The sequence below is a fragment of the Dermacentor andersoni genome, chromosome 1, assembly GCF_023375885.2.
Source record: "Dermacentor andersoni chromosome 1, qqDerAnde1_hic_scaffold, whole genome shotgun sequence".
NCBI lineage: Eukaryota > Metazoa > Arthropoda > Arachnida > Ixodida > Ixodidae > Dermacentor > Dermacentor andersoni.
The window spans coordinates 398,105,565-398,120,708 of record NC_092814.1 but is presented as its reverse complement, the minus strand read 5'-3'; the positions used below and the strand labels follow the sequence as shown (position 1 = coordinate 398,120,708).

At 48.7% G+C, this 15,144-nt stretch overlaps 1 protein-coding gene across 1 annotated transcript in view; it reads right to left on the bottom strand.

The window, feature by feature from the left end:
* LOC126518587 (splicing factor C9orf78) overlaps positions 1-14,842 on the bottom strand; it is a 112,203-nt gene extending 97,361 nt beyond the window's left edge. The window contains exon 1 of the mRNA XM_050168364.3: positions 14,583-14,842. Within this exon, the coding sequence (XP_050024321.1) occupies positions 14,583-14,713 (131 nt within the window). The 5' untranslated portion in view covers positions 14,714-14,842. The remainder of the gene's footprint in view (positions 1-14,582) is intronic.
* Positions 14,843-15,144: the final 302 nt, after the last annotated feature.

Genomic DNA, 15,144 nt, shown 5'->3' with positions numbered 1-15,144 from the left:
TTTATTCATAAGGACACATTGAGCATCTTCAATTTTTTGTTCTCGCTACCCACGGGCAGCCAGAACCAGCCAGAATGCACGCGCTTATCTCGTTTTGCCCCAACCACTGCGCGGAGCACTTCGATGCGCATTCGTTTTTCTCTGGTCGAGTAGATTTTTGCCTGGCAGAATTTTGGACGCTTTCTGGCTAGCAGACGAGAAAAAGAAACAATGGTCGCTTGCTCCTATCACTGCGGGGACTCGACGGCTTGAAACACGTTCGCTTGAGCGCAACCTCTCCGGAAAATTTTGTCTCGCTGGATACCGAGCCGCATGCATATTGTTGCGTGAACAAAAGATTAAGACTGGAGACTATTGACAAAGTATACTTACAAAAGGTAACTGCAGCGTTGGCCAGTTCAGCTGATAGCTCGAGAGCTAGAGAGCGTTCGTCTTCTTCGTCGGGGTGCCCACATGCATTGGCCACAAGAAACACGCAATATGCATGTATCATTACCCCCGGAGGCAGAAGCACCGTCCCGGGGTGTCTAAATATCGGTGATAACACAAAAGTAATATGGCTTGAGGCGTGCGACATGCACAACATCAGTGGAATTTGGGCAGATGAGGCACTGGCACTGACTGGGGCGATATCATAGGTAACTGGAGTCACGGCCCGGAGCACGTGATAAGGGCCTGTGTACAGAGACAGGAGTTTTTCTGACAGGCCAACGTGACGAGTCGGGGACGACAGGAGTACCAGAGATCCACGCGAAAAGTGGACGTCTCTGTGTTGGCGATCATACAAGCGCCGTTCTTTGTCTTGAGAGGTCAGGAGGCGAGCGCGGGCAATTTCGTGTGCTTGGGCTGCCCTGGTGATGGCGTCAAGTGTATACTCGCTGGTCTCTGCTGCGGCGGATGGAAGGGATGTGTCCAGTGGCAATGCGGGTTCTCGGCCGAACAGTTGAAAGAACGGGGAATAACCAGCAGTGTCGTGATGCGAAGAATTATATGCAAAAGTTACATAAGGTAGGGCAAGGTTCCAATCAGTATGGTCGGATGAGACATACTTTGCAAGCATGTCTGTTAGGGTGCGATTCAGACGCTCAGTGAGACCATTAGTCTGTGGATGATAAGACGTAGTCAGCTTGTGCTTGGTGGAGCAGCGATGCAGGATGTCGGCTATGACTTGAGAAAGAAATGTCCGACCAGTCTGTGAGCAGTTGGTGTGGAGCACCATGCTGCAGAATCACGTCGCCTAAAAGAAAAACGCTGACATCTGTGGCGCAGCTTGTTGGAAGCGTTCTGGTGGTGGCGTAGCACGTGGCATAATCTGTCGCCACAGCGACCCACTTGTTGCGAGAGGTGGATAGCGGGAAAGGGCCAAGTAAGTCCAAGTTAACGTGAAAGAACAGCTCCAAAGGAATGTCAAGCGTTTGAACGCACCCAGCAGGGAGCGTCGATGGTGTTTTTCGGCGCTGGCATTTTTTTGCACGCCACAACGTATTTCCGGACGACGCGGGCAAGACCCGGCCAAAAGAGGCGTCAGTGGATCAGGTCGTAGGTCTGGGAGATGCCAAGGTGACCTGCCTTTGATAAATTGTGAAGTTCTCGGAGAAGAGCCGACCGGAGGTGCTTAGGAATGACGAAGAGTAGGGCAGGAGCGTCAGGGCGTACGTTGTGGCAGTATAACACACCATCCCGGAGAACAAACAGGTGAAGGGACGAATCAGAAGGCGAAGGTTCCAAGCCATCAATGATGGCGCGCAAAGTGGCATCCCGGCATTGCTCGTCGGTAACGCGTAGCAGCTGAGAAACGGAGAAAACGCAAGCGTCAGTATCGGGGTCAGGGTCACCAGGTGGTTCGTCCACTGGATAGCTTGATAAACAGTCTGCATCTTGATGTAATTGGCCCGACTTGTACACTACTGCATAGCAGTATTCTTGCAGCGACAGAGCTTAGCGACCAAGCTGGCCGGTAGGATCCTGGAGTGAGGAAAGCCAGCAGAGCGCGTGGTGGTATGTGATTACAGAGAAGTGCGTGCCATAGAAGTACGGGCGGAATTTGGAAACTGCCCAGACGAGAGCCAGAGATTCACGATCTATAATCGAATAGTTGCGCTCCGCTGCTGTGAGGAGGTGGCTAGCGGATGCGATAACGCGATCTTGACCCTGTTGGTGCTGGGCTAAGACGGCTCCGATACGCTGACCACTGGCATCGGTACGCACCTCTGTAGGAGAGGATGGGTCAAAGTGGGCCAGTATAGGTGGTGTGGTGAGAATGTTGGTGAGGTGGGCAAACGCGGCAGTTTGAGCGGGGCCCCACATAAACGGCATGTCCTTCAGATCAGTAAGAGGTCGGGCAATCGCTGCGTAGTCTTTGACAAAGCGTCGGAAGTAGGAGCAGAGTCCTACAAAACTTCGGACGTCTCTGCCAGACTCAGGTACAGGAAAAGTCGTGACAGCACCAATTTTCTCCGGGTCTGGTTGAATACCTGAAGCGTCGACGAGGTGGCCCAGCACTGTAATCTACCGACAACCGAAGTGACACTTCAAGGAATTTAGCTGGAGCTCAGCCTTGCGGAAGACTTGAAGAACAGCTGATAAGCGCTGAAGGTGTGTCTCAAATGTAGGCGAAAATATGAGAATGTTGTCTAGGTAGCAGAGGCATGTTGACCATTTGAACCCTTGAAGCAGAGCCCACCGTACATTCAAACGTTGCTGGGGCATTGCATAGACCGGATGGCATAACTTTGAATTGATATAGACCATCAGGAGTTACGAATGCGGTTTTCTCTTGGTCTTTTTCATCCAGAGAAATCTACCAATCACCAGGCCGCAGGTCTATTGATGAAAAGTAGTTGGCACCGTGGAGACAATCAAGGGCGTCGTGAATGCAAGGCAAAGGGTAGACAACTTTCTTCGTAATGCGGTTTAGATGAGGATAATCTACGCAGAAATGCATGTGCTATCTTTCTTTTTAACAACAAGGGCGACACCAAAGGGCTCGACGAAGGTTCAAAAATGCTTTTGGCAAGCACCTTGTTCACTTCATCTTGAATAACCTGACGCTCTGAAGCAGAAACTCGATATGGCCGGCAATGGATAGGACTGGCATCACCAGTATTTATGTGATGCTCAAAATTGAAGTCTGGCCCAATTGGCGATTGCCGAGGTCGAATCTGTCGTGGTAGGAAACCAAAAGGAGACACAGAGCTGCTGCTTGTTCAGGCAATAGGTCTGCAGCAATCATAGGACGAAATGTTGCATCAGGGCAAATAGCATCCTGTGGACATCGTGAAGAATCTGAGCAGACGTCTGCGGAAAACCGTCGTGACGTGGTCCTCTCGGATAGCATGGAGCGTTGCAACCGATATGCCTTTGGGTAGAACTTCCTTTGTCAGCAGGGCGTCTACCAAGTTGACATTTCCAAATTCCCTGAGTTTTCCAGGTTTTCCCTGAGCACCATTGCAATATTCCCTGAATGAGCCAAAACTTTGTTTTATGTCAAGAAAGGCTGACACCATGTTGCCCAATGCTGTCACTCTCTAGCAAGCATGTTGAAACAAAAAAAATGACTTAGTCCAGTTTGAATAGCAAGTAGTAATATCTATTTTATTCAAAAAGAAAACAGAAGGAAGAAAAAAAATGGTAAAACCCTTTCCAAATTCAGTCGAACATTTTCAAATACAAATGAAAAGGAAATGCATACAGAAGTAAATATTTTCGAATATGAGCTATTTCTATCAACTGATAGCAAGCTCATCGGTATGAGGCCTGAACTTTGTCACAACTAAGATTCTCTCTCAGCAGCTGGAAAGTCAACCTTAACTGTCCTGACATACTCTCAGCCCGTACACAACATCTGAGTGTTGGGTTTCACTGCCTTAAAGAGTTTATTTTGGTTTGGATGAGGGTCATCTGCATCTCGGCGTCAGCAAACACTTTGTTTTTTGAGCTCAAGCTCCTTCAAAAAGGCGGTGGCACGCTTCCTTTCCCGTTAATTCCTCAGTGCGTTGGTCCTTTCTGTTCTCATCCTCCTTCCGCCACGCTTTCGCCCCATGGACCATTTGAAGCATCCTCTTGGTCAGTTGTACAGTTAACTTCCGATTTTTCGGATTCCCTAGGGGCCGCGAGAACATCCGAAAAATCGGGCAGTCCGAAAAAAATGAATGCATGTCTTTACCTGCCCTTAAAGGCTCGAATTGCCCCAGGCACGTCCGAAAAAGCTCCTAAGACCTGCCAGTACACTTATTAGGCATATCGGTGCTGGTACTGTGACAGGAGACGGGGGTGCACACGTGTATAATTAAGGAATACATACTGTGTCCCGTGACAATTGCCCCTTCCCACACTTGTTATGCTTCACCGCGTAACACTGCTGTGCAAAGGCGAAGCTAACTTTCGGAGACTGGCATTACGCAACGTGCTGTGCGAGCTTCGAAGCCAATCGCGAGGATTACAAAGGCGGAGTCGGTGCCATGACAGACAGCGGTGAATTCTTTCAATTAAAAACATGGCACCGCACGGCAATGAGCTTAATAGCGAACGTAGAAGCAGCTAGGCCTAACGTTGCTGTGGTGGTGGCTACATAGAGTTTCTCACTATAACACCTAGAGGGAAATCTGGCGCCACCGTCTATGGGAGTTTCTTAAGGGGGCACCGTGCCGTCATGGGAATGACGGTATATGTGTCTGCGAGGCTCGTGTTGGCTGGTGTTGTAAGAGGTTTCGTCTAAAACGTGGATACGGCTACACAAATAACGCGTTCTCAAAGTAAAATCTTCATAAAATGTTTCCATTCACGCATATTACATCTTTACTCAACTACAATGCATGACCAAGCGAAGAAAAGCAAGAACAGACGACCAACTGTTTCAAAGCGAGAGCAGACCTTGTCGTCTGTTCTCCAACTTTAGCGGCTCGCTGATACTTTTTATGTAACATTTAGTCGTACACGCAATAACAAGTTCTCATAGTTAAACAAAACATGTTTTTGTGTAATAATAAAGCTAAAACAGCTTTTCACGTGCTGTTTTAGTAGAAGATGAATCATTGTGACAGACGGAACGGTACTTGCCAAGCACGTCTTCAAGGTGTCCTGTCTCTTCGAGAACGATGCCAATCCGAAGTCACAATATACCGGCATTCCCATGCATACCACCACGCAGCAGCGCCAGATTTCCCTTTAGGTAATGTAGTGAGAAACTCTATGGGTGGCTACGGCTGCCAGCGAATCTGCGTGCGAGAGTGCCGGTTAGAGGCGGCGAGATAATCAAAATGGCGGCGGTGGTGGTTTTGATTAATGCCATTTCAGACCTGCAGTATATGGAGTATGTGGTGGTGCCGCTAAGCTGTGCGAATTATCAGGCATGTCTGAAAAATTGGGCGTCTGAAAAATCGGTCGTTAACTACTCTGGCAATACCTCGTGCTGATGACATGGCGTTAATGAGGATTCATTGCGATTCCTCTGTTACTGGAGCCAGCATGAACACGACTTTCGTTCCCTTTCAATAAAATTCCAGCTAATTTTTCCTGATAGAAGCACAATTCCCCGAGTTTTCCCCGAGTATTTCCAGACTATTCCAATTCCCTGCGAGTTCCCGGTTGGTAGACACCATGGTCAGGCCAAAATTAACGACAGGGAGGCATGTCCGGTTATCGGCGACGGTGACAACGGAGTGGGGCACAGTGATATTGCGCATCAAACAGACATCAGGAACAGGTGTGGCGACGTAATCACCATCCAGCACAGGAAAAGATAGCAAATCAATGAAAGTCAAGGCTTTAGGCGGCAGGCGGACAAAGGCGGTCGTACTAAAGTTGCTCGGCAGTTCGGCACGAATATGTGCGAGTAGGGGAAGTTCGAGGCAAAGGGTACTGGCAGAACAGTCGATCAAAGCTGAATGCGCCGTAAGAAAGCCGAGTCCGAGGATTAGGTCATGAGGACAATTGGTCAGCACTGTAAAAAGAACAGGGACGTGGCGTCCGGCGGTACTTACACGGGAAGTACACATTCCAGTGACGTCAACAGTGCTGCCATGGGCCACGCATACGGCTCGAGTAGTAGGAGGCGTGAGAACTTTCCTCAGTCAATGATGGAGGTTACAACTCATTATGGACACCTGGGCTCCAGTATCTATTAACGCCGTCAAAGGGACACTGTCGACGTTAACATCAAGTAAGTTCTGGTTCGTTGGGAGCGTCAATGGAGGATTTCGACACGACGAAGATAATGCGGCACAACCTCCAAGAGCTGCATGGTCTAGTTTTCAATAAGAGATGGTCCATAATTGGTTGGCGACGAATAGCGGGGTGGCTCGGGCGACGGGGACCGACGGTGCTGAGGTGACGGCGAGCGAGCAGGACGACTGACATCGATGGATACGTCAGAGGTAGGAGGCATACGGCGAGGTGAGTAACAGCGCGGGTTGGCATATGGGCGAGGAGACGGGGAAAAGGAGTTCAAATACGGCGACGTCCAGGAGGTTCGGCAGTGCGAGCGACAGGGCCAATGCGGAGGCAACGGAAGCAAATGGGTTTGTCGTCCGGAGTTCTCTACTCGGTAAGGTTACGGTATCTGGGAGGGAAATGCAGATTACCATGAGGCATAGCAGTCGGCACCGGTCGGGCGTCAGGTCGGGAGACGGAGCAGGCAGCAGGAAAACCTAGGTTTGGAAATTCTTGCCGCACAACTACATGAATGAGAGAGATCGCTGGGGCTGGTTGGTCAATGGTGGGGTCAAGTGGGCGTTGATGGAACGGTGCAGGACTTGTGGCCTCGAGCTTGCGCCGAACGATACGTGTGACGTGCTCATTTAAGGGTGGTGAAGCGGCAAGGTCGACGCAAGACGACGTCGCTGCTGTGTTAGAGAGCTGGGTAAACTGTGGAATGGCGCGGTGGCTTCTGGCGAGCTCAAAGCGGCGGCATTCCTTGACAATGACGTCGATGGTGGACACGTTGTCGAAGACCAACAAGTTGAAGGGGTCGTCCGCGATCCCTTTGAGTACGTGGCCGACTTTGTCAACCTCGGCCATTTTCTCGTCGACTTTCCAGCAAAGAGCGAGCACGTCTTGTATGTACAAGACATACGGTTCAGTAGAAGACTGAACTCGGGTAGCAAGCTCTTTTCTAGCAGCCAGCTGCCGACCGGTAGGATTTCCAAAGAGGTTGACGAGCTTCTCCTTGAAAGCATCCCAGCTAGAGATCTTATCCTCGTGTCCAGAACCAGACACAAGCAGTTCCGCCCAAGTAGTATAGGACATTGGCTAGCATAATGGTAGGGTCCCAGCGGTTGTTTTGGCTAACACGCTCATACAGCCTGAGCAGATCTTCAACGTCGACATTATCTTGGCCAGAGAATATGCCAGGATCGCGGGGATTGGTAACGGTAACGTACGTTGTTGTAGGGGTCACAGGAGTAGGAGGAGACGAGGTGTCGTCACTGGGAGCTATGGCAGAAAGCAGGAAGGTGCGGCTGCTGCGGAGCTCCATGATGAGGACGGGGAGTGGCAGCCTCCACGAAAATGTTACGCGAACAAAGGATTGAGACTGGAGACTATTTACAAAGTATATTTACAAAAGGTAACTGCAGCGCTGGCCAGTTCAGCCGACAGCTCGAGAGCCAGAGAGCATTCGTCGTCTTCGTCGGGGCGCCACATGCATCGGCCACAAAAAACACGCAATATGCATGTATCGGTATGGTTCTCTGTGGACCAAGCGTTTCACGTTTTCTTCTATATTCCTTCCGTAGCCACATCGTGGCCAACATGCTTTCCTTTGGGCTTTTTGTTTCCGCGCCCCCGTCCCACAAAAGAAAAAAACAACATTGTTGCGGTGCCCCAAATTGTCGCATGGTGAAAGTTCGATTTTGTTACTTCTTTTGCGGTAAGTAATGGCTCACGGGATGCTTCAGTTCTATTATTGCGGTAGCAATTATATGGACATTCCAGGCGCATTCCTGCCATCGCCGTCGCGTTCCGTATAAAGTCCAAGGGCGACAACATCGTGACCGCGCCGTGTACTGTATGTGCGAGTGAAAGCTAGGGGTCAAGGGGGGGGTGGCATGGGTGAGCCGACGATGGTGGCTCAGTCTTGTGTGTGCAAGGGAGAAAAGCGGGGAGAAAGTGCGCCGCCTCCTGTCATGCGAGATACATCAAGGGGAGTGGAGGGAGGGGGTGCTGTAATCTGTGGTTCCGCAACATGTTTATCTGCATCGTTTGACGCATTATATACAGTGACTTTTGCTTAGATACGTAGATTTATTGGAGAGTTATACATATATTTAAATATCTTTTTGCTAGGTTTTGTGTATACGTGCAGTGAACTTTGTTTCCAGTGACACTTTTTTGCCCTTTATCAAGCTGTACCTTCGCATTTGTATATTACATTGTATCTTCACATTTCTAATGTACGAGGGCGAGTCAAATGAGTGAGCCAATCCACGCTTCGCAATAATGGTTCGGTTCATTATCTGCGAGGCATGCGCGTAGCACACAGGCATCTCTCATTTACAAAAGTGACACGCAGGTGCGAGGATAAATGTTCTTTACTGCTTTTATACACTGCATGGGTTGAACATGGTTGCGTGACATAACGAACGCTCCAAAAGTTGAACAGCATGGTGTCGTAAGGTTTTGACAGCTGAAGGTGTTTCCCGAAAAGAAATTAGTCGCCGTATGGCTGTCGTGTACATTGAACACTGCATTTTATTGGCCACTGTAAAGCGTTGGAGCAAACTATGGAGCAAACGGTTCAAAGAAGGAGGTGAAAGTTGCAAAGACGATCCAAGACTGGGCCAAAGCCACCATGCAATCGCCCCCAACACAATTGCAAAGGTTCATGAGCTGATTAGACAAGAACGGAGGATAGGCATACATGAATTGGCAGGTTGTGTGATCATCAGTCACGGTTCGGGTTACACCATAATTCATGAACATCTCGGTTATCGGCTCTTGTGTGCACAATGGATGCCAAAGATTTTGAACCACCACCAAAAGACAGAGGTTTGCCTTGACTCATCTGATTCAGTATCACAGTGAGGGTGACGACTTCTTGTCTGCAATTGTGACCGGGTACGAATCATGGTGCCACTACTACGGGCCTGAAACACAACGGCAACGCTTACAGTGAAAACATTCCGATTCACCGCCCCCAAAGAAAGCTAAGGCCGTCATTTCCGCCGGAAATGTGTTTTTTTTAGATCGTCAGGGGCCCTTACTGCTCGAATTTGCTAAACCTGGAGAGACTATCAATCGTGTGCGATATTTTGAAACGCCGGATCGGCTGCGTGGCGCAATCAAAAATAAATTATGTGGAAAATTCAGGAATGGAGTCATCTTGCTCCATAACAATGCCTGTCCCTACGTCGCTGATGTGGTTATCATAAACTGGCAAAGTTCAAGAGGGAAACGCTGCAACATCCGCCATACAGCCCAGACCTGTTGCCTTGGGACTTCCACATTTTGGGGCATTTGAAAAAAAAAAAACAGCTCAAAGGAACCAGATTTGTGTCGGACGATGACGTGAAAGAGTCAATTGCAGAATTTTTGAAGCAGCAACCCAAGGAGTTTTACGAGATGGGACTCGCACGACTCGTTAGTCAGTCGGACACATGTCTAAATACTCATGGAGACTACTTTTTAGTAAAGCACCCTGTTTGTCATGTATTCGCATTGGCTCACTTTCATTTGACTCGCCCGCATATATTTTCCAGAACTCCTGCTTCTTAAATGTCCTCTCTGCGGCGACTATAATTCCAGTGCAATCACTCACAATACACGACCGATGACAGCTGCTCCTGCGCAATACATTGGAACAAAGAACAGCGTCATTGAGATTTTTCCCTGGCCGCTGCAAATGTACAAAAATGTTAACGAAGTTCTTGAATGGCAAAGTTTCACGAAAATATTTGTCCTCAACTTGTTCACTAGCCTTTACCTTTTCCACATCAGTGGCAAGCACTGCTTTGCTGGTTTCAAACTGTGATAACAGAGCGATGTGACTGAGTTGGCTATCTTGTGCGCATGTCTTCCGTGTTAAACCCGTCGCACGTGTGCCGATAAGCGATACATCGTGCCTACATAAACCCTTGTTTTTTGTGCAATAAAGGAATCTTGCAAAAGCTGCTGCTGCGTCCACATCGGTTATTACACTGGCGAGGAGGCACGGTTGTGCCCATGCGGGGAGGGCGTTTCCAGCAAGATGGCCTTCGGTGTCCGTATCGGCGAATTTCACTTAAATAATAACTATTCATGGGAGGATTACGTCGAGCGTATAGAGCTATGTTGCACTGCAAACAAGCTCAAGGAAGACGCCGACAAGAGGGCAGTATTGCTGAGCTGCTGTGGGGAGGATACATACTCCCTGATAGCTACCCTCGTCAAGCCTCTCCGACCACTGAACACTGACTACCAGTCCATCGTAAATGCCGTGAAGAACCACATCAACCCGAAGCCATCCGAGCTATATTCAAGGTACATGTTCTCGACAAGCGAGATCAGCACGACGCCGAATCTGTCGCGGACTACGTAACAGCTTTACGTAAGCTAGCCGAGAACTGCGGGTTCAGCGACAACCAGCTTCCTCTTGACGTAATGCTAAGGGACCGGTTGGTTTTTGGAATCTCTGACAGCATTGTGCAGCAACGTTTGTTGGCCGAGAAAGACCTAACTTTTAAGACTGCCTACGATCTAGCAGTGACGGCAGAGGCTGCTGCAAAACATCAAAGGGTTATGGGCGGCCTACGTCAGGACGTCCCAGATTTGACAGCTAAAGTGGACAGGCAACCCATGAAGCAGCATAAGAATGGGCAAGATGTAAAAACTTCAAGCGAGCAGTTGAAACGGTAGTGTTTCCGGTGTTTGGGCAACCACGCTGCATACCGTTGCAGGTTTAAAACCGCGCTATGCTTCAACTGTTCCGTGAAAGGGCACTTGGCCAAAGCGTGTCGCAAGAAACAAAGAGGTCAGGTTAACCACCAGTTAGAATATATGTCAAACTCGGAGCAAACTGAGTATGATGACATGCTAAATATTAGTCAAGTGACTCGCGGTTGTCCCAAGTTTATGGTGGCCGTAAGTATAGGTGGTGAAATATGAAATAGTGCCCATGGAAGTCGACTCAGGAGCAGCTAGGTCGATTATCAGTCAAAACACATTCAGCAAACTGAAAGTGGCAAGGCGCATAAAGCTTGAAGAATCGGACACCAAGCTCGTAACTTGGACTAAGGAAGGATTGGACGTCGTCGGAAAAGCCACACTTCCGGTCAAATTCAAGGAACAAGACTTCGAGCTGCCGATACTCGTAAGAAACGAAGGTAGCACGCTTTTGGGTCGTGATTGGTTCAAGGTCTTGAACATTAATGTCACTGGGCTTCACAGCATCGAACAAAACGCAGAAGCCCTTATCAAAAAGTTTCCGGATGTTTTTGACGAAACATTTCCAGGCACTGCTCTGCCACCCCTACACATCGAGCTGAAGGAAGACGCCCGGCCCAAGTTTCTAAAATGCCGCAGCATTCCGTTCGCACTGAAGGATGACGTCATCACAGAACTGGAAAAACTGGAACGTCAAGGTATTCTGCAACTGACGCAGTACTCAGAATGGGCCACCCCTATGATCATCGTCCGTAAAAAGGATGGGTCATTAAGAATATGCGGCGACTACCGAAGTACAGTAAACCAAGCAGCAAGGAACAACGTTTATCCTTTACCTACTAGCAAGGAACTTTTCGCAAAGTTGGGGAAAGGCCGTATTTTTTCTAAAATTGACTTGACGCAAGCGTACCAGCAACTTGCAGTTGATGACGCTACAGCAGAAGTGCTCACAATAAATACAGTAAAGGGCCTGTACAAAGTGTGATGTTTGCCGTTTGGTGTCTCGGTAGCACCCGGATTATTTCAAAGAGCAATTGATACAGTGCTTGCAGGTCTATGCCAGGTGGCGGCATACCTCGACGACATCCTTGTGGCCAGCGAAACAGCAGAGGAGCACCACGAAATCCTCATGGAGGTTCTCAACCGACTGTCAAAAGCGGGACTGCGTATACAAGGCACCAAGTGTCAGTTCTTCAAAGAGAACCTGGAGTACTTGGGACACCGGATAGACGCCACCGGCATCTACCCGTCAAAGGCTAAAGTCGAGGCGATTCACAAAGCACCTGAACCAAAGAACAAGAAGGAGCTCCAAGCTTTTCTAGGTATGGTGAATTTCTACAATCATTTCCTAAAGGGTTGGTCCGAAGTTGCAGAAGTTGCAGGACGCAAGCAACCTGTTGCTTCTGCATCAAGAACACTCACTAAGGCGGAACGTAATTACGCCCAGATTGACCGCGAGGCTCTAGCTATTGTCTATGGCGTCCGTCAATTTCATCAGTACCTCTGTGGGCGAGAATTCCGCATCTTGACAGATCATAAGCCACTACTCGGTACCTTTCAACGAGACAAGCAGATTCCCGTTGTTTTGTCACCGCGCATGTTGCGATGGTCTTTGTTGTTATCTGCTTACGAATACAAACTGGAGTATAGAAGGACGCAAGATCACGCAAACGCTGACTGTCTAAGGAGGTTACCGATACCCGGTGACAGGAGGGACATCGAGCCTCCTGGCGATGTGCTTTTGTTGGAAGCAGTGGAGTACCCTCCTGTGAGCGCAGCAGACGTCTCATCAGCCACTATGCGTGATCCTTGCCCGTCGCGGGTGAAGAAATGGGTCGCAACTGGCTGGCCAGAACAAGGTGTGCCCCTAGAATATGCTGCCTATCAGGTGAGGCGTGGAGAGCTGTCTTTTCACCGTCACTGCCTTCTGTGGGGTAACAGGGTCATACTGCCAGAAGAACTGAGAGAAAAAGTCCTCGCCATTCTGCATGCAAATCACCCTGGCATAACAGCCATGAAAGCTCTGGCAAGGTCATATGTGTGGTGGCCGAAGATCGATGCCCAGATTGAAGATTTCGTGTGTCATTGCAAACTCTGTCAAGATAACAGGCAAAGCGAACCTAAAACGCCTGTGCATTTTTGGACGAAACCCGAAAGCCCGTGGAGCAGAATTCACATAGATTTTGCAGGGCCGGTTAAGGGCGTTTTCTTTCTTGTTGTCATGGACGCGCTATCAAACCGGGCCGAGATCGAGATAATGCCATCACTTCATTCCTCAGCTGTGATCGAAAAACTGCGAAGCATGTCTGCTTCATACGGATTGCCAGAGTTGGTTGTTTCTGATAACGGCACAGCCTTCTCGAGCAGCGAAATGCAATCTTTCTTGAACAAAAATGGCGTGCGCTACATGTATACTGCTCCATACCATTCCGCAAGCAACGGAAGGGCTGAACGCATGGTTTGCGAGCTAAAGTGTGCGCTTCGAAAGCAGAGCCAGGGCACAGTGGCATGTAAGGTTTCTCGTTTTTTGTTCAAGCAGCACTCCACGCCCCACTCGGAAACCGGGAAGGCGCCAGCAGAACTCATGCTGGGCAGGAGCTTCCGCTCTGTCTTGTCGAGACTGCACCCTGGTGCAAAAGGCCCTGGATGTACGAAGCCGTCATCCTCGAGGGAGTTTCTGCAAGGTGACCCCATGTATGTGCGGAACTTCTCTCGTGGTCCGAAGTGGCTGGCCGCACGGATACTGCGTCGCTTGGGCCACGTCATGTACAAAGTACAGACTTCCGATGGTTCAGTACACCGACGTCATCGCAACCACGTGCGGAGAGCATGGGATGCTATACCGATAGTCTCTCACGCTAACCCCAGGTTCAAGCTTTCAGCGACTGAAACTGCAGTGCAGAGATCGCCTATCCTTCCAGTGACGCAAACTGTAGTGCAGAGATCGCCTAGTCCACAAGTTCCCCAAGCATGCCGTAGGTCTACTCGTGCACGTCGCCCAGTGCTTCGTTATGGCATTGACTACTAGGTGGGAAGGGATGTGATAACAGAGCGACGTGACTGAGTTGGCTATCTTGTGCGCATGTCTTCCGTGTTAAACCCGTCGCACGTGTGCCGATAAGCGATACATCGTGCCTACATACACCCTTGTTTTTTGTGCAATAAAGGAATCTTGCAAAAGCTACTGCTGCGTCCACATCGGTTATTACACAAACTGATATAGTTCTAAAGTTCGTGTGATATTTTCTTTACTTATTAAATAGACAGAAAATATGGAAGCATTGATATCAGTTATTTCGAGCACAATTTTTGAGACGAACGAGAATATTCTTTTATGAAATTAAAAAAAAAAGACATTTTACTGGACAGTGCACAGCGTTCAAGAATTCGTTTGCAGCATCTTTGGCAATGACAATGCAGTTGTTATTCATGTATTTCATCCCTCGGCAAATTTTATAAGCGGTACAGATGCACACGGTACAGATGCACCGTGTGCCAGCCTCAACTAACCTCCCCGCCGCGGCCGGCAAAAGACGTAGGTTAGCAGCATCGCGAGCTGTGGAAAAAATGTCAAACGAAATTTCAAGAGAGTTACAATACTAACCACATTGCGAATATGTACTACATTCAATAGCTCAAGTAACGTTCGAACAAATAGAATTTAGGGATCTTTGAAACCAATTAACAGAAGATATAATTATTAATCCGAATGCACGCCGACTCACCTTGAAATATCGTCTTCTCCATCGCTTCCCGAGCAATCCTCATCTGAAGACTTGCGTTTCCTGAAACACTTGCGCTTTTTCAATCCACTTTTAAACGCAACGCAAGCATCCTCATCTGAACAGTCTGCCATGTTTTGGATTGTTAAACATAAAAAAAAAAAAAAAAAACTACTTGTTGAAGGTTAGGGTTGCCAGATCTACAGAACAAAAAGTGGCCGAAAAATTCTGAAACATAGCCAGAAAAGTCGCCAACTGCGGCAAAAGAGTTAGTCAAAGAGAAGCGTTAATTGGGAGGCAAAAATGTAGCCGCGGTGCGAAAACTTTCAATTTTTGACGCGAAAATAAAGAAGAAAAATTATGCAGATCCCACGCACTGTGGGAATCGATGCTTTCCGTGCTGGATGCTTTGATCGACGATAATTAGCGGGGATGCTGACAGCTAAAGCTTAATTTCTTCAACGTTTAGGCTAAGACGAGAGTGGCGAGTTGATCAGAGGGAAATCTGGCGCTGCGATCGTTCAACCATCATGGGAATAATGGGAAGTACAGGCTACGGATTGGC